The 18,559-nt window shown below is 43.5% G+C and overlaps 1 protein-coding gene and 1 long non-coding RNA gene across 2 annotated transcripts in view; both read right to left on the reverse strand.

Moving 5' to 3' along the window:
- Positions 1 to 17,783, reverse strand: part of LOC120812395 (phosphatidylinositol phosphatase PTPRQ-like) — a 30,952-nt gene extending 13,169 nt beyond the window's left edge. Inside the window, 15 exon segments of the mRNA XM_078097434.1 lie at positions 405 to 561; positions 1,336 to 1,481; positions 1,600 to 1,754; positions 1,880 to 2,016; positions 2,362 to 2,543; positions 2,644 to 2,823; positions 3,089 to 3,250; positions 4,614 to 4,781; positions 4,964 to 5,032; positions 14,152 to 14,280; positions 14,400 to 14,628; positions 14,735 to 14,934; positions 15,048 to 15,117; positions 16,501 to 16,615; positions 17,561 to 17,783. Of these exon segments, the coding sequence (XP_077953560.1) occupies positions 405 to 561; positions 1,336 to 1,481; positions 1,600 to 1,754; positions 1,880 to 2,016; positions 2,362 to 2,543; positions 2,644 to 2,823; positions 3,089 to 3,250; positions 4,614 to 4,781; positions 4,964 to 5,032; positions 14,152 to 14,280; positions 14,400 to 14,628; positions 14,735 to 14,934; positions 15,048 to 15,117; positions 16,501 to 16,615; positions 17,561 to 17,691 (2,230 nt within the window). The 5' untranslated portion in view covers positions 17,692 to 17,783.
- On the reverse strand, positions 5,095 to 13,196 carry LOC144391151 (uncharacterized). Its single transcript, XR_013455038.1, has 3 exons — positions 9,709 to 13,196; positions 6,776 to 9,550; positions 5,095 to 6,675 (listed from the first exon to the last, which is right to left on the reverse strand). It is a non-coding gene; the product is annotated as an uncharacterized LOC144391151 (long non-coding RNA).
- Positions 17,784 to 18,559: the final 776 nt, after the last annotated feature.

Genomic DNA, 18,559 nt, shown 5'->3' on the forward strand with positions numbered 1-18,559 from the left:
CAAAGTGTGCGGTGGCTGTCTGCACCATTTTTCCCAAAATAACATAAAAACTAAAAGATTAGTTTTAAATACGTATCACTTATTATAACTTAATGTCACATACACGTTTAGATTCTGGAAGAACAATGCGCAGCAAAAACCTTCTCAAATCGGGCTTTTCTTCTATATTCTAAACAACTTTTGCAGCCTTAGCAAAAGAACACTCAAACTGGTGAGGTTTTTATGTAATTTTTTTTTTTGGGAAGTTGAAGAGTTTTGAAAAAAGTGTGCAGACTCACCCTCAGGTCAAACTTTGAACCATTGTGTTCAATAACTATGTGGCGTGTGGTATTTCATGTTTTTATATTATTTTAAAACATATTTGTGTAAATGCAATCGTGCTTGTGTGTGTGTGTCTAACTGACCGTCCTCTGGTAAGAACAGATAAAGTGACTCGCTCCGGACCCCTCCGTCCCCCTGCACTGTGCTGGAGGTCATCCACAGGGTGTAGTTTGTGCCCCCCATTAGCTGTCTCAGAGTGTAGGAGAGAGCTGACTCGGGAGATGCACTTGCAGAGACTCTCTGTTGAGAAAAAAAAGGTATTATGGTCCTATTGAAATGTTAAAATATATATTTTTTTACAGAAGCGGGACAAATGAAAAGAAAACACTGAGTGTCTTGGTCAGATGATGGTCCACCAAAAGCCATCAGGAAATATCACTAAAATCACAAATCTCTTTTATATTTGTTTGTTTTCTGCGCCCCTTGGAGGCAGCAGAAAAAGCCTGTAGATCGTATCAAGGAAGTTGATATGATGCATATCGTATAGAAGCAGTTAGAATTTAAAAATACCCAGCGGACCAGAAGCAACACCAGCAGTAATTTTGAGCAAGGTTTGTGTCTATATATATATTGGTCTCTTTAGCTGCTGACAGCTTCAATATCTACCAGCTACATAGTCAGCATTTTCTGCTCTGCAGGTAGCAAACAGGTGCTTGAACTGAAAATAATTGCCTGCTGCTGGAACATAGTTAGGGAACAAAGTTAGGGATATCAGTTCAAAGAAACTGAACAAATTCAGTTGCAGTTTTAACTACGTTTATAGTTCATTTAATAGACAGATCTTGAAAATGTTTTTTATTACACAAAGAATCAGGCCAAAGCACTGATTTGAATTTGAAAAAAAGCATTAAAAATAAGTAAAATGATAAATAAACCATAACAATCAATTAGTCTACTAAACTAAGATAGGGGGACAGCCCTCTTTATTTAACCCATGTAAAATGTTAATATTGGCTTGTGCAGTTTTAATCTTTAACCTATCTGTATATTAGATATAAATGGTATGCATCTCACCTGCTCAGCCACACTGTTGTTATTTGAGTAATAAATAGTATAGTGCACAATGATTCCATTTGGTTCATTCGGAGGCAGCCAGAGCAAGGTGACTGAGGAGGCAGTCATAGTTGCAAATGTCACATTCTGGGGAGGGTCAAATGGTTCTGAGAGCCAGGGAGCACACGGACACACATTGAGTTACAATATGACACAAATGCACGGTAAGTCGTGAATGAGAGGATGACATATTCCGTCAAAAATTCTTCAACAATAATCCAGCACCTGCATCGATGGTGGTAAAGCTGGTGGACGTCAGCACTCCTCCATCTCCCAGTCGGTTCCAGCTGGAGATAGAGGCATTGTAGCGACTCTCCGAGTCTCCATTAATAACCACTGATGTCTGTGTCACGTTCTGCTGCAGCTCAATCGTCTCATTCCTAAAAAGAGAGCAACCATTAATGTTGCAATGTGTTCTTTTTTTCAATAGCTATTTTTAAACCATTGTTTTAGCTTTTCAATAGAGTCTAACACACAGAGAGAGAAGGAGATTCTAGACACTCACCAAACTTTGACAATGTAGTAGAGTATGTCTGAATTTGCTGAAAGTGGCGGTTGCCATGACAGCTCTACCTTATAGTCTGACAACTTCCTGGCGGTGAGGAATTGAGGGGGTGTATCTGGAGCTGAGCAGCAGAAACACTTTCAAGTGACATAACACAAACAGGAGTATGGTTTATCAAAGGAGAGAAGTAATGAGGAATAAACATTTATTTGCATTGGGGATAAAGGAACCTCATATAGCCCCTCAGGAACGTGGTAGAAAAAGACATATAATGCGGCCCTGAAATGAAAAACGAGTTAGTTGATGGATGAACGTGGCCTGAAAACACCTGTGATGTAACATCATTAGATGTTACTCAGGAGGAAAAGACGAAGGAGGAAGTCAGATTTAGTAAGTCTCCCTTTGAACTCAATCACGACGTGGTCGCGCAGTGTCCTGGAAGTGAAAACCAAACCTTCCCCTCTCCCACCCGTTTCGCTCACCGTCCTCCAGCGTGGTGATGTTGAGCGGCTCGCTGCTGTAATTTCCCGGCCCCACACGCGTGTAAAGTACATACCGTCCTCTAATGCGAAAACGAAGATGTCGTCTTCCTCAGTCAGCGAGCTCTCTCCCAAGGCTGTAGACGCCGCCACACGTAGCTTATAACCAGTATACTTGTCCAAATCTATATATGGGAAGAGATATTTACTGTCAGATCTGTCTCATGAGGATGGTGATAATCACAATGACTGCACAGAGCTCTGCACAGAAGTCGGTTGCTCTACCTGTTATCAATATGCTGGTGCTGTTAGTGAACCAGTCAAGTGCCTGATAACTGTGCAGTTTGACGCCATAGACGGTATAATGTGTGATGCGTCCATTGGGGTTGAGTGGTGGGACCCAGTTCACCAGTATAGAGGTGGAGTAGATGTTTTGATAGGACACTTCGAGCACTGAGCTAGGGACTAAAACACATACAGACATTGTTAGGGAATCTGAATGTTTTTACGTTTTGCAGGAATTATTATAGTTATGGACGTACATGGAAGGTAATACGTAAAAAACAACCTACGCAGCACTTGATGGAGAATAGCATATTGGATGATCTTCATGTCCTTGCATGATTCTTGCACATTATGGGTATGTAACATACCCATAAACATGGGGAGGGCACTTACTGTGAGTCACTTTGGATAAAAGCAATCAGCTAAATATAATGTGACAACTTACCCTGCTCGCTTGTCTTCTCGGCTATATCCGTTGCGGGACCCTGTCCCACCGTCGTGGAGGCGGTCACCCTGAACGTGTACTCGGTGAAGGGATTCAGATCCGACACCAGGTAAGACAGCTCCTCAGACAAGAGGTCCATAACCTCCTCTCTCACCGCTACGCCTGGCCCGGGGTCGGGGTCAAGGCAGACGAATCTGAGGTCAAATCCCCAGCACGCGATTGCTTTGTCAGCCAAGGCGGAGATGTAGCAGGTGGCACAGAGGTAAGAGGGAATGCAAAGTCAGTAGACTGAATGTTCGGGAGCAAAGGGAAAACATAACTGGTAGCGGGCTTCTCGGTGAGCACGGAGTCAGCGGTTGGTTCAGCATCGGCCTGAGCGAAGTAAGCAGCACTTCTTTGTCCAGAGTGTGTGAGGCTGGACGCAGTGGCAGGGGTCAGCATGCGGTGTGAAACGGAGGCCGTGAAAGTCGGCGGGGATGTGACCAAACTGAGATCAGCGGATCTCTTACGCCGCCCCAGATTGTTACGGACCTCAGAGGGAAGCGTTGCGTCTCCATTTAAACCAGTTGTATTCTAAGGGAAGAAAAATTACATTTTATAGCCTGAAAAGATTCTCACTCATTTTGGCTCATTGGGCATTAAAGCAATGTCTACTTGATCTAGTAGACAGTGGACACTTTCATATTGTGATTGAGGATGTTTTTAAAATCAGGATCAGGATCAGGAATCAGGAAACATTTATTACCAAAATTTGTCAAACATACAAGGAATTTGTCTTGGGGGTTGGTGCGCGACAGTAGACAGTGTGACAATAGACAACAAGACAGCAGTGCACAAGTAATAAAATAAAGTAAAATGAAATGCTAATGCAATGGGTTAGTAGAATAAGGCTATGGGTTAGTATAAAACAAGGGAATAAAGTTAAAGTTAAGAATTTAAAATATTAAAAAAGTTAAATAAAATATTAAGCATAAAGTGCACTAACAAACAAGTAACAGACAAGTAACAAAGTGACGAGTGACGACAAAGTGATAAATTGCAGTTAAAGTGGCATGTGCAGTATGAAGCCTCCTGCCAGATGGAAGGGGCACAAACAGGTTTTGTCCGGGGTGAGAGGGGTCGGCTACCATCTTTTTAGCTGCTTCAGAGACCTGGAAGCGAACAAGTCCTGCAGGGACGGCAGATTGCAGCCGATCACCCTCTCTGCAGAGCGGAGGACACGCTGCAGCCTGCCCTTGTCCTTGGCTGTGGCTGCAGCGTACCAGACGGTGATGGAGGAGCAGAGGATGGACTCCATGATGGCCGTGTAGAAAAACGGTCCCAATTGAAAGTTCTAATGGGTTGCACAGGCGTTTGTTTTTTTTAACTCTGAAAGAGAATCTAAATATACTTCATGCTTCATTCAGTTCATGCAAAGACGGTCATTTTTCATCCAAACCTTTCAACTGAAAAAGGTTAGAATCAGAACAGCACTATGCTGTAATGGGATACATTCATGGTGCCTTATAGAGGCGTAACACGGTACCTACCATTTTTGCAGAGAGGGTTATGTCCTGCAGCAAAATGTCACCAACAAGAACCTGCACTTTATAGCTGGTGATTGGACCGTTGGGTTGAGCAGGCATTCGCCAGCTCACAAGGATTGAAACGGAATCTTTGGCTTCAGCCATCAAGTCCTGCACAGCACTGGGTGCTACTCGGACATGGAGCCGGAGAGAATCAGACACCAGACAGAAAATCAGCACGTATAGGACTTTATGTGCTTCAGAAACATCTCTGTCTGCAACGTGTGTTTAAGAGAGTAAGTGAATTCATTGTGATTCATTTAAAAGCAAAACCCTGTTCATTAGTAAATCAGTTTATGAATGGTCTCACCTTCGGGGGGTGTAACTACATCTTCGTCCGCCGCCGGACCCACTTCCCCAGCGGCTTTGGCTCGGACGGCTGTGGTGGAAGATTTTGCACAGACAATCGTTAAGTAAGAATCAAAGGCTCTGAGTCAAGTATGTCTTTTCTCCGTTTATTTCCTTGCAAGGGAAAAAGGGTCACAACAGCTACGTGGTCAGTAGACTGTCAAGAACCTCCTTTTTTCCTCCCAACACATCGAGGCAGTTCTTATACCTAAACTTAGATATCGGTGGCGTCAACAGAAACCGTTAACCATCTTGTTGAGTATCTACAGTCAGGATACTGGGAACATCTTATCCATGTAAGACACGTCAGCTCTTTGACCGTATCCTTGCTCTCCCAACATTCAAAAACAAAGGTGGTCATAGACATAACAAACACTTTGTTCAATCTCTACAGCTATGACGCTGGAAACATCTAATCCAAGTGGGAGACATCAGTTCTTATGTCAGGGCCTTTGTGATCTAAGCACTTGCAACTAATAAACTGGTTATACGAATGAAGCATTTAAAAGGGTCACATATCATTTTCCCATTACATTCCACTCTTTTGATTACATAATAATCACAAACTATGCAATCAATTTAGAATGACTACTCTAAAAATGTACCATCTGATATCTACCACATCAAATATCACAAAACATGAACATCTGGACATCGCTCACAAAACTTTTCCTGCCACAGAACAAAAACTCCCTAAAAAACCCCTCCGAAATGGGAAAATAGGAAGAAATCTGTTAGGAGAAGATAAAGACTGGAAACCTTCTCACAGGATTTGAGCGTTACACCCCAGATGTCATGTGTACAGTATTGAAATAAAAAATGAAATGAGAACATGTTTAAATCACAATACCAGAACTTGATCCCCTTTCACACAATACAGATATAGAATATTGTGGAAAGGTCATTATATCAATCATATTTACGTTACATACTAATAAATGCAGGGATAAAAGCTGTTTTTGTGAGAATGTTATTTCTCATTGTTTTAGCAAGCTACTGTGAAACAAAAAACATTTAGAACACCAGGAATGCACACAGACAGTGTGTCACTATGTCACTATGCGTACGTGTCGAGGTCGTAAGTGTTCAGCTCGTCAAGGGAGTCCGAGTCACTGTTGGGGTTATTGTCAGAGTCATTCCATGATAAGAGAGAACCACTCTTTAGATAGCTGATTACAAAATCTCAAAAACCGTAGTGACACAAACGACTACTGTGTCTATGTGGAGGGGTCCTGGCCGTGTTCTTCTTCTTGTGTTGGTCCGCAGGTACACGTTGGGATGTGGAGTCTGCCAACCCTCTTTCTTGTGAGGCATCCGCGTTGTAGACAGTCAACACAGATCACAATGCACTGTGTGTCTGTCGGTCAACTGCCCGTCCGTGGTCACTGGATCGGTGGTGTCGGTTGATTGACACTTTTTGTGGAGGTAGGGTCGCCTGAGCCCACTGCTGGTACTGGATCTGGAACCTTCTTGCAATGGGATGCGTGGACCCAAGTTGCTCTTTCAGCTACCTTGACCGCTGTTTGGGTGACCAGGAGAATCTGGAATGGACCCTGCCACCGTTTAGCTTTCCAACTTTTCCTCCTGAAGTCCTTCACCACCACGAAGTCACCTGGTTGCAGTCGGTGTAGTGGACCCGTTGCTTCTCTTGGAAGTGCAGCTACAACCTGTTTTCTTACATCAGACAAAGTGGAAGACAGTCGAATGCAATAGGTTAACATGTCATTCTCGCACATTGTGGTGGAAGGGAGGGGTGTTCCTGGATCTTCCACACCTATATGGGGAGGAACTGCGAAAAGGATTTCAAATGGGCTTAGGTTGCTGCGTGTTCGTTTCCTCATCCGCATGTACATCAGAACCAAGGGCAGTGCTTTTGTCCACGGTAGACCTGTGTCTGTGCAACATTTGGCCAGTTTTGTTTTCAATGTTCCATTTTCTCTCTCTACCGCTCCTCCACTAGCTGGATGGTATGCGCAGTGTGTTTTTAAGTCAATACCCAGGTATGCACTTAATTCTGTGATTGCTTGGTTGACAAAATGTGAACCATTGTCGCTAGAAATTTTGCTTGGGATTCCCCAGCGGGGAATGATCTCTGAAATCAAGGCTTTAGCCACTGTGGAGGCTGTCTGCTTACTGGAGGGAAACACCTCAACCCATTTGGACCACATGTCTACCATTACAAGACAGTGTTTCTTACCTTCCGATGGGGAGAGTTCCACAAAATCCATCATTACATGTTCAAATGGTCTTGCAGGCGGTGGATGTGCTGCATGATGTGACACCTGTACTGAACGACCTACATTGTGAGTTGCACATGTTATGCATGCTTGGCAGAACCTTTGTGCGTAAGCTGCAAAGCCTTTTGTGAACCATGTTGCATCAATGATACTTAACATTCCCCCTTTTGACACATGGTCTAACCCATGAGTCAATTTCGCATAGTGAGGGAAGAAATGTTTAGGTAAGCATGGATTACCATTCGGACCATACCAGATGCCGTCTATGAATTTGGAGCCTGAGGAGGACCAAAAACGTCTCTCATCTGAAGTAGAGGGACTGCACGGCTGCAAGAGAGGAGGGAAGAGAACACATGGCAGGAACTGGGCGTGATGGTTTGGGAAGAGGACGTCTAGCAGCCGCTTTTGCAGCTAAGTCTGCTCGCTCATTCCCCTTTGCGATGTCGCCTGTGCCGGATGTGTGCGCTGCACATTTACAAACGGCAATAACTGTGGGCAACAAAATGGCATCCAATAGTTCTGCTATCAGAGTGTGGTGTAACACTGGTTGGCCATCCGATTTGAGGAAATTTCTGTGTCTCCACAGCGCGCCGAAATCATGAACCACGCCAAAAGCGTATCTGGAATCAGTGTGAATGGTTGTCGTTTTATCCTTAGCTAGTTTACAAGCTTCTGTCAGCGCGATTAATTCTGCTGCTTGGGCTGAGAGGTGACATGGAAGAGGGCCGGAACACAGAACAGTTGAGTCTGAAACAACAGAGAAACCCACAAGATTAGAACCAGTCAGGGGATCCCGTGAAGCAGATCCGTCAACATACATTACCATGTCACTGTTGAGCAGAGGTGTGTCTGCGAGGTCTGGTCGAGGTGTGCACTGAGCTTCCAGCTCAGCCAAACAATTATGCTCCTCTCCATCCTCCGGAGTGGGGAGAAGAGATGCAGGATTGAGGACATTGCAGCGTTTTACTGTAACATTCGGCATGTCTAGGAGACATGTGTGATATTGAAGGTAACGCGCTGCAGATAAATGAGACGACTTCTGTTCGAGAAGAATCAGTGAAACCGAATGTGGAACCAATAATGTTAGCGTAGCATAGCCTACAATGTCACGAGAGGCTGTAAAAGCCTTTTCAGCAGCTGCCACAGCTCGAAGGCACTGTGGTAAGCCTGCTGCTACCGGATCGAGTTTTGCAGAGAAATAAGCTACTGGTCGTTGTTTATCGCCATGGGATTGTAGGAGCACTGATGTCATACATCCAGAACGTTCGTCAACGGTTTGTGTGAACGGTTTGTGAGGATCAGGAAGACCCAAAGTCGGAGGAACTTGTAACGCGCATTTCATGTCCGTGAAAGCTTGAGAGGCTGCAGGGAGCCACTGAATTTGATCATGCGCGCTGAGATTTTTTCCATGTATCAATGCGGACAGAGGTTGCTCGAGTTGGGAGTAATTTGGAATAAATGACCTACAGTAGGAACACATTCCCAAAAATGACATCATCTGTTTCTTGGTTTGTGGTTTTGGAAGTGTTACAATTGAGGCGATGCGTTTTGGTGATAGTGTCTTCCCTTCACCGGAAATGTTATGGCCTAGGAAATGAACGTTCTGTGAAACAAACTGTAGTTTGGATAGGCTGGCCTTGTGTCCTTCCGCTGCTAAGTGTTGAAGCAATTTGAGTGTGTCCCGTTCACACTGCTTTTGTGTTGGAGCTGCAATTAAACAGTCATCAACATACTGCAAAAGCGCTGTTCCTGGAGACAAAGTGAGGCTCTCCAAACTTTCCCTGAGTGCCTCGTTGTAGATCGTAGGTGATTCTGTGTAGCCCTGACACAAGCGTGTGAAAGTGTAAGGCTTGCCATTGAAATTAAACGCAAACCAAAACTGACTGTCAATGTCCACCGGGACACTGAAAAAAGCATTTGAGAGGTCAACCACGGAAAACCATCGAGCATCAGGTGGAACCTGTGCCATAATGGTGTAAGGGTTGGGAACATTTGGGGCTCGTGCATGGACGGCTGCATTAACTGCTTTTAGGTCCTGCACGAAGCGCCACTCAGTTGGTTTGCCTGCATCTCTGATCTTTTTAACTGGAAAAATAGGTGTTCTTACCGGCGAGTCAGGACATGGAACAATGACTCCGGCCTTTAAGAGGGAGTTGAACACCGGTGTTATACCGTCAATGGCCTCTTGGCGCAGTGGGTATTGATGTTTGTGGGGACGGAAGTCTGATCGAGGAGTGATGACCACAGGTTGACATTTTTTGATGAGTCCCACGTCATATTTATGCGCTGCCCACAAGGTGTCTGGAACAGAACTGAGTGCAGGAGAAATAGAGGAGACATTAGTCAAAAATGTATCAGTGTGTGTGTCAGAAAATATGTTATTTTCATCCACGACATAAACAGATCTGAGAGCAGGTGTGCAAAATGCGAATGGCTGTTTAAAGAAGCCTGTCGACGGAGAGCGCATCACAAGTGGATCTGGTGTAGCCTCCCAATCTGCCAATGCCTCTGCGACAAAAGGTCCCAAATCTCTCCATTGGTCTGTTGCTGCTTTAGACAAGGAGATGTGTGGGAAAGAAGAGTCCACATTAAAGAGGTGCTGCTGAGAGGGGGTGAGAGAAACGGAAACAGCACATTTAAGTGTGGACCAAAACAATGTCATACATGCAATTTGATCATTCAGATCCTGTAGAAATAATGCATCATATTGCTTATCTGGCCCATGTGACACATGAGCTGTGCAGTGGAGATATGAAGCATCCATGCACTCTGCCTCAGACTGGACGCGTGATGCTGCCAGGTGGGACAGTTCTGATTGTGGGTCAACCGGAAGCCACCACTGGTACACAAACATTGGATCACTTATAACTGTATTTGCCATCTGGTCAATGGCTCTGCATCTCACCACTTGCAACCCTGTAGGAGTGGAGATGAGGCTAATGCCGAAAGAACACATGAGGTCTCTGCCCATTAGATTAATGGGACAGCAAGAGGACAGCAAAAAGGAATGTTTTACTGTGATGTCTGGTTCAGGGTCAGTTGAGTCAGTGTGTGTACTGGTCATAGGTGCCGTAAATCTCTCTACAATAGTCATCCCTGAAGCTCCTTGTGAGAAAACCTGTTTTCCACTAAGTTTCTGACCTGGAAAATACTTTTGTTGTATTACAGAATGTGTAGCCCCCGAATCAACCAAAAACGATAAAAGTTTCCCTTGAATTTGCACCATAGTGGTGGGCATATTTTCAAATGATTTTCCTGAAAACTTTGCATATGTGTGTTTAAGTGAAAGCTTTTGTTGTGTTCTCCATTGCTCTGTGATGTCCACGAGAGCTTGTTGTTGCTCTGGTGTGTGTGTGTGAGTGTGTGAGTGTGTGTGTGTGTGTGTGTGTGTGTGTGTGTGTGTGTGTGTGTGTGCAGGGAGTTAGTGCAGAAAGCGTTTCTTCATTGCAGGCTGCGGTGTGTGTGTGTTTTACTTCCCTTATCATGTGAGGCCTCAGCATGGTTGCCGTCTCCCCCTCACATGCAGCCTCCTCCCCCTCCGCCTCACGTCAATCGGAATGTGCGTTGCCACCCCTTCCTCGTCTGGCCAGTCCACGCCCCCATCCTCTACGAGGTGCATTTTGTGGACATTCTCTGTGCCAATGTCCCTGTTCGCCACAGCGGAAACACGTATCATAGTCATTGGGTGGAGACAGCTGTGATCCCTCCTGGTTCCAGGAGGAGCGTCCCCTCGTCATATCCCGACCACGCCCCCTGAATCCGCCCCGTTGGTTGGGATCCCGTGGGCGGTCGTTTCTGGCAAGTTGAGTGACAGCTTGGAGCATAGTCAGTTGGGCGAGTTCAATCTGACGAGAGCGCCTTTTCCCCTCGTGGTCAGTTCTCTCTATGTCCATGGATTGCGCATGCGCAGCATGTTTCTTTACATCCGCGAGTCGCGAGTCTTCCATTCCAGCCACAGAGCGCTGCACATTCATTTTTATGTCGGGCAATAGTCCATTCATGAAAGCATTCTTCAGGTGTGATTCCCACGTCCCCAGAGCGTCTCCTAACACGGCGGGTTGTGGAATGCCACTGTTAAGATTAAACACTGTGAGAAGTCTTTGGTAGTAATCATGGACGGACTCAGCCGCTGCCTGCTTGGTATTGTTGATGGGAGTCATATCCACTTTGTCAGGGAACAATGTCTCATACCGTCGCTCAAAGCCGTGAGTGCGTCTCTGTACGGCTTATTTTGATTTGAACTCCATTCAACGTCTGCCGCACTGGTGTCTCCTGCAACCAGCTGGTTGAGCTTTTGGTAGTGAGTCGGACCCACGTGACTCATTAGAACACGTCGAATTTCAGCAAAGTTGGGCAGGAATTGCTTACAGAAGTCCATGAATGCTTCAGCAAACAGTCTTCCCGAGTGCTGTATCGGCGGGAGATGAGCCATTGCAGCTCTAATGTCCGTATCAGTCCAAGGCCGGAAAACAAGTATGGGACCTGAGTGTCCTGGTACTTGAATCATTGGGGTTTGGAGCACAGATTTTGCATCCGGGGAACTCCCTCTGGGTCGAAAGAGGGGGAAAACATCTGATGTAGATGGTTGCTCTGCAATCAGTTTGTTGATGGCAGAAGTGTCCCCTCCGGTTGCTCCTGGAGAGCGAGATCGAGTGAGGAGAGCGGCCTGTCTCTTTTCCTCCTCTTCGCCGAGGAGTCGTTCCTGTGCTGCTTTCACTGCCGCTTCCTTTTCCTCCCTCTGCCGGGTGTAGTGAACTTTTTGAGCTTGTGACCATGCAGACAAAGGTTGCTGGTTCGCAGGTGAAGCAGGGTACGGTGGTGGGCATGTGTTGAGGAGAGGGCCCCCAGCCCCTGTGAGACTCGGATACAAGGGAGAAGAAGCACATCGGTCATTTTGTTCAATAACATTTGGATCTGGTTTTTCAACCAATGTGGTTTTTGCGCATGTCAATTCTTTAGCCATTTGTTTCCTTTCTCTACATTCACATTCACATTCATCCTCCCACCATTTTAACCATTTACTTTGTTTCTCAATGTCCTCCAAGTCTTTGCCTTTTATCACCCTCTGAGTTTTTATACCCTTCTCTTTTGCCTCTAAGCCTGTTCGTAACATGTTCAGTTTTATTCTACTGAAAGAACCATTTGCAGGGAACCCAAAATCTTTTGACCACTCGGGCAAAAACTCTAGAGATTGATCTCCATATTTCCTTCTCATCAGATCCACAATGGGTCCCTCCGGAGAACCCATTTCCTTTTTACCTTTACCGTGTACACCACCCATCTTTCAGGCGTGGTGAAGTATACTTTTTATTACTTAAAATATAGTCGTCACTATAAGTCTTGATTTTCTTTTACGTAGGAAAAATACAAGTTAAAACCCAACCAGAACTATTGGTTAATAAATATAGGTCAAGGGCGCAAATATCTGTTTTCAGACTTCTGTCCGAAAACCCCGATATTGTTCCTGTCTTCCTGTTAGGTCAAGGGCTGAGATTTTGCGATTTCAGTGAACTCTCAAAATCCCTCCTATCTTCCCCTTCGGTCAAGGGTCACAATTGTCAATTGCCCCTGTCTTCCCCTTTGGTCAAGGGTCACAATTATGCGTTTTCAGAGTGTTAGTCTGAATACAATCGTAATACGCAAATTGCCCCTGTCTTCCCCTTTTAGGTCAAGGGTCACAATAATGCGACGCAAATTGCCCCTGTCTTCCCCCTTGGTCAAGGGTCACAATTATGCGATTTTCAGATAGTTAGTCTGAATACAATCGTAAATGTGCACATTGCTCCCTGTCTTCCTCAGTAAAAAGTTGGATGCTGATGAACCGGAAATACTGTACAATTACTCTTATAATTTTATACACATTTTTCAAATAACCGGATAAAAAGTTATCATCATTAGAAGCCCAATCAAATAACCGAAATTTGGATTTTCTAAGAAGAGAGAGAAAAAATAATTAAAAAAAATCCCAAAGTACTAAATACCCGTCTTTGTAATCTGTTATCACCCGTTATAATTCAGGAAGCCCCGTTTGAAAATCAGAATATCAACTTCTTACCCGATTCGTGTGAAAATCTTCCTCATCGGATCGTGTTGAAGCCAATCAGGTCTCTTTTGGTCGCCGGTCCCCTCTCTCTGAGTGTGATGAGGTATAGGGCAGAATCACGTTTGGTGGATCCTGAAGTGGCCACTTCCCGGACGTCCTCGGAGTCCCGACGGAGCTTCAAACGATCCCACTTCTGACACCAAATTGTGGTGGAAGATTTTGCACAGACAATCGTTAAGTAAGAATCAAAGGCTCTGAGTCAAGTATGTCTTTTCTCCGTTTATTTCATTGCAAGGTAAAAAGAGTCACAACAGCTACATGGTCAGTAGACTGTCAAGAACCTCCTTCCTCCCCCAACACATCGAGGCAGTTCTTATACCTAAACTTAGATATCGGTGGCGTCAACAGAAACCGTTAACCATCTTGTTGAGTCTCTACAGTCAGGATACTGGGAACATCTTATCCATGTAAGACACGTCAGCTCTTTGACCGTATCCTTGCTCTCCCAACATGCTAAAACAAAGGTGGTCATAGACATAACAAACACTTTGTTCAATCTCTACAGCTATGACGCTGGAAACATCTAATCCAAGTGGGAGACATCAGTTCTTATGTCAGGGCCTTTGTGACCTAAGCACTTGCAACTAATAAACTGGTTATACGAATGAAGCATTTAAAAGGGTCACATATCATTTTCCCATTACACGGCCACCGTGTACCTTGTGTAGGGGGTCAAACCAGTCAGAGCAAGCCGCGTGTCTGCTGTGCTGTTCTCCTACAAATATCCTGAAATGAATGGGAAATTGAAAACGGTATGGATTTCTATCCATTTAGAGTGTGAGTCTGCATATGCTGTTTATGTTTAATAACCTGTAGGTCCATACAGGTAGAGCACGTAGGTGAATTTTCCTGTGATAATGTTGGGAGAGCCCCAGGACACGGAGATTGATCTCGACGTCATGTTCAATACGAAAAAGTTTTGGGGAGGATCTTCTGGGGCTGCCATAAACAATGAGACATACATAAAGATTTTACTGCAGGCAGTACATATTGCAACATCTTAATAAGCGTCACAAATTAAACGAAAATGCACAGCCTCTCTGCCTCTTTCGCCAGACCTGATTCTGGCATGCGGACCATGGTGGAGGCTATCTGTCCTTCTCCATCAGACGTGAAGGCAGACACCTCGAACAGATAGGCGGTGTAAGGTCGCAGTTGATCAACACCCACTGATATGGGCACACTCCAGGAGGCCGCGGGGGGAATGGCGGAGAGGGTGATGAGTGAAGACGACGCGGTAATCTCCAAGGGGCTGAAAGTCGCTCGGGACAGGATGTCCGCCGCATCCTGCGCATTGGAAATCATATATGATGTACAAAGAAGCATTATTATATAAGAAATCAAAGGGACAATAAAACTGAGGAGGACGGAAGGTGTCAGTGTAGTGCATTACATTGCAGTGAGGCAGCGCTCCGATCATGATGTCCTCTGCATTGACCTCCAGCGTGCGGACCGTCTGCCCGGTACGAGCGTGTTTGGCTTTGACGGCAAACTTTGTGATGAGACCGTTGATGCGGTGCGGCAGGAACCAGGTAACCATGACAGAGGTGTGGTTTTGAGCGAACGCGGTGAGGTTTGTCACCAGGCCAGGGGCTGCAGGAGATACACACACACACAAATCAATTTACACACATTCAGACAAACAATGGTCTGTATACGCAATTACTACTTCAGACTTTGACATTATTGCGTGCATGAACACCCACGGGACTCAGCAGTCTTTATGTAAATAGATTTGCTGAAGGCTCCTGTTCCAGCTGGAGATATGGCTGCCACCTACAGCGAGAGAGAGATGGTTTTACTTAGTCATTATTCATCAATTAATGTCCCTGTCAATGGGAAGTTATCCGATCCAGATTAAGTGCTTAATCACTGTAAGCAAAAGGAGATTCAGTGTTCTTCGTAAAACAAGATCAATGTTGATATAACATTATACCTCTGGTAGTCAAGACTATGTAAACAGATATTCAGCCTCTGCAGCTTTAATCTTCTCAAAGATTTAAACTATAAATCAAAATGAAAGAAAAATAATTCATGACAATAAATCAAAATCAAAAATGTATTACTAGGCAAAAGTCGGAATTAATCTAAATGCACAATAATGACTGATGCATAGCTAAATATATCTTGAAACATCTATTCTCAACAACCTTTGACGTCAAGTTTGTCAGCAGGGCAGGTGCTGCAGAAGATGCACACCCAAATCAATCTGATATGTAACAAAAATAGAACGTGTTTTAAACACAGTGTTAAATGGTTTTTGGTGGGGGAGGGTTAAAAATGTTCCATTCGAATACTAGAAAATCAACACACAGAGGTTTATGCCCAGAGAGCAAAAAACACCAGCATGGTACAGTTTATTGCAAAATAACCTACTCAAATTGCCCCCCCCCCCTCCCAAAAAAAATATAATAAATACTACTACTACTAGATACTACCAAAACTTCACAGTATCTACAATTAATGCAGCTCATGTCAAATAAACATGAATACAACTTTTATTGATCTGTCAGCAGACCTTTTTTCACGGCTTGGTGTTTTGGCTGAAACACTCCAAGGTGGGAAGAAGTAATACGATACATGCACACAAACTCATAGGCGCGTGCACACACATACAGAATGTGCAGCTATCATGATGTGGGTTAGTCCCACAGAGTCCACTGGTATAAAGGTCATTGTGGGTTAATGAATTCTGAAAACTAATAAGCATGATCACATTCAAGCTCAGTGACAACAGACAGTGGAAAGAGTCTTGACCATAGATCTGTTTACCTGATTAATAATGAAATCAGGACAGATCAATTACCAGCATTCAGCCAGATCAAGAGAATAGTCCGGCCCATTGTGATCTGCCCGCAGTAGAGTCCAGGAAGAGCTGTGTTTGTTATCGAGATACACCTCAGATTGTTGGATATGGGTGTATATATATATATACATATACACATACATCAGACTTTCTGTTGCTTGTTCTATTCATTTTTAGACTACTTTTGATGCATCAAATTTATGTTTGCTATGGCTATATATATATATATATATTTTTTTTTTTCACTTGTTTCATGTCTCATTCCGTTAAAGTGATGTGAGTTCAACAGGGTAAATCCCTACCAGCTAGATCTTAATGGTCATAAATAATGCATCCTGAGTTGTATATCCTACCTCAATGTGGTATGTGGACCCTGAGGTAAAGTCAGTTAGCAGGGTTTCAGGACCGTCCAGGTACTTGGTCACCTGTGTGAAGGTGGTATCTGGGTAGGGACACACCTCCTTGTACCTACAGGTAGAAAGTCACTTTCAGAGCTCATTGGTAAAAGATGTACATTCACTTCAATGACAGAGAATATACTCAACAATTGTATTCAATGCTACCTCTGATTTTTATGTTTTAGAAGGGACATTTTTCACATTGTTTTTCTTTTTTATGTATCAACACAAATCAACTTTTTAAAATGTATTTGTTCTAAAACTTCTACACGGAACCTTCTTCATGAATTGTTTGAGCAAGGCGAAGCTCTGCTCCTAAGTGGAAGAGGAACCGCTGCCTTGCCGGAGTCTAAGCTTAAGGACCTTCTGGTGGTCCTGCATTACTTGCATTAATTTTAATTTTTTAAAGCGGATTCTCAATAACAACAAGCATTAAAATTGATTTTACAGAAATAGAAAATCTTCTCAATAATGGTCTCATTTATAGGTCATATAAAGGCATTGGTGTTGAATTTAACCAGTTAAAAGTTCTTTATAATATCTCTATTGCTAATAATATTAATAATAACTTGCTTTTTAATCATTTAACTTGTAATGAAGCATTTTTAGGACTTGACTTGAAAACACAGCAATGGACTCATTCCCCTGCGTGTAATACACTGTACACAAAGGTACTTAGAAACCAGGAGTTAAATGATAGACTAGAATTTTTATTTCCCTATACACTAAGATATCTTCTGTATGATATTCAGTATTTAATAATTGATAATTATAAACAAAAAGTATCCACTTCTTCCCTATTTTGGCCCCCCTCTTTTTCTCACATTTTATTTGAATATTTGTTTGTTTGAGACTTTATATTTTCCTGATCGCAGGATGAGTTAGCGCCTCATTTTTGGTTGCAACTATAATTTATTTTATTTTATTCTCCTGCATTGTGACGTTGACACTTACAGCCTTTGTGGAGCCACACCTAAACAAAAGAAAAATATTTTTTTTAATAACAACTACTTACCTGATGACATATCCGTCAATATTGTTGGCATCAGATGGCATCGTCCAGGAGAGAAGAATACCATTGGAGCCCACAGCCTCTCCTTCGAGGCCTAACGGTGGGCCATCCACTGGAAAAGACCAAATGTTCATGTGTTTGAATGAGACAACAGAGCAAAATAGTGTCTCTCCACAACACTAATGTGTTCAACACCAAAAAAAACACCAAAAAAAACAAATTTTTTGAGTGTGTCAATTAGAGTGCAATTGAGGCCGCACTCTGATGAATAAGGCCTCACATAGTAGCGGCATTTCAATGACATTCACCGGAGAGCCATTCATCCTGCGGTTCAAAAGCCCAGTCTTAAGTTACCGAAGAGAAATTAAACACACACCAACTGTACTAATCTCGTTCCTTCGATGAAGGACTGAATTAAACAGCAGAGGGCAGTCAAGAACTTGATGACTCTATTGGTCAAAATCTAAAGCGGTTCAAAGGACGGTGAACAGCGTGTGTGCGACTCACCGCTCTCGTTCGTATTGATCATGCGGCTGACTCCGTCAAAAAATTGATTTCCCAAAGGTGATAATTTATCGTACATTGCTTTATCTCTCAATTGAAATGTATTACTGCTGGATTTGGCAAGAGTCCAACTCTAGATATTCTGACAGCAGATCTTCATAATTGTGAACCTATAATTGGACATTTTAGGCAACGCTTTTTTCAGTGCTTTCGTAAATATAAACAGAATATATAGAGATGATATGTATTTGTTTTAAATCTATTTTTTCAAATAGGCTGATCCAATTGTTTCAAGCTGTCAGAACTGCAACAAGCATTCCATGTACACACAAGCTTGGTTGGCAATTACTAGTGTAGAACAGTAAAAAAAAAGCACTCCTCTGACAAATCTCCCAAAATAGAGCCCGGTATAAAGCTAAATTACAAAAAAATCTGTAATAACAAAAAGGGCGCTTAGCCTTCCGTATTTCATTATGTAGCAAACTAAAATATCATAAC

This window comes from Gasterosteus aculeatus, chromosome Y (genome assembly GCF_964276395.1).
Source record: "Gasterosteus aculeatus chromosome Y, fGasAcu3.hap1.1, whole genome shotgun sequence".
NCBI classification, from domain to species: domain Eukaryota; kingdom Metazoa; phylum Chordata; class Actinopteri; order Perciformes; family Gasterosteidae; genus Gasterosteus; species Gasterosteus aculeatus.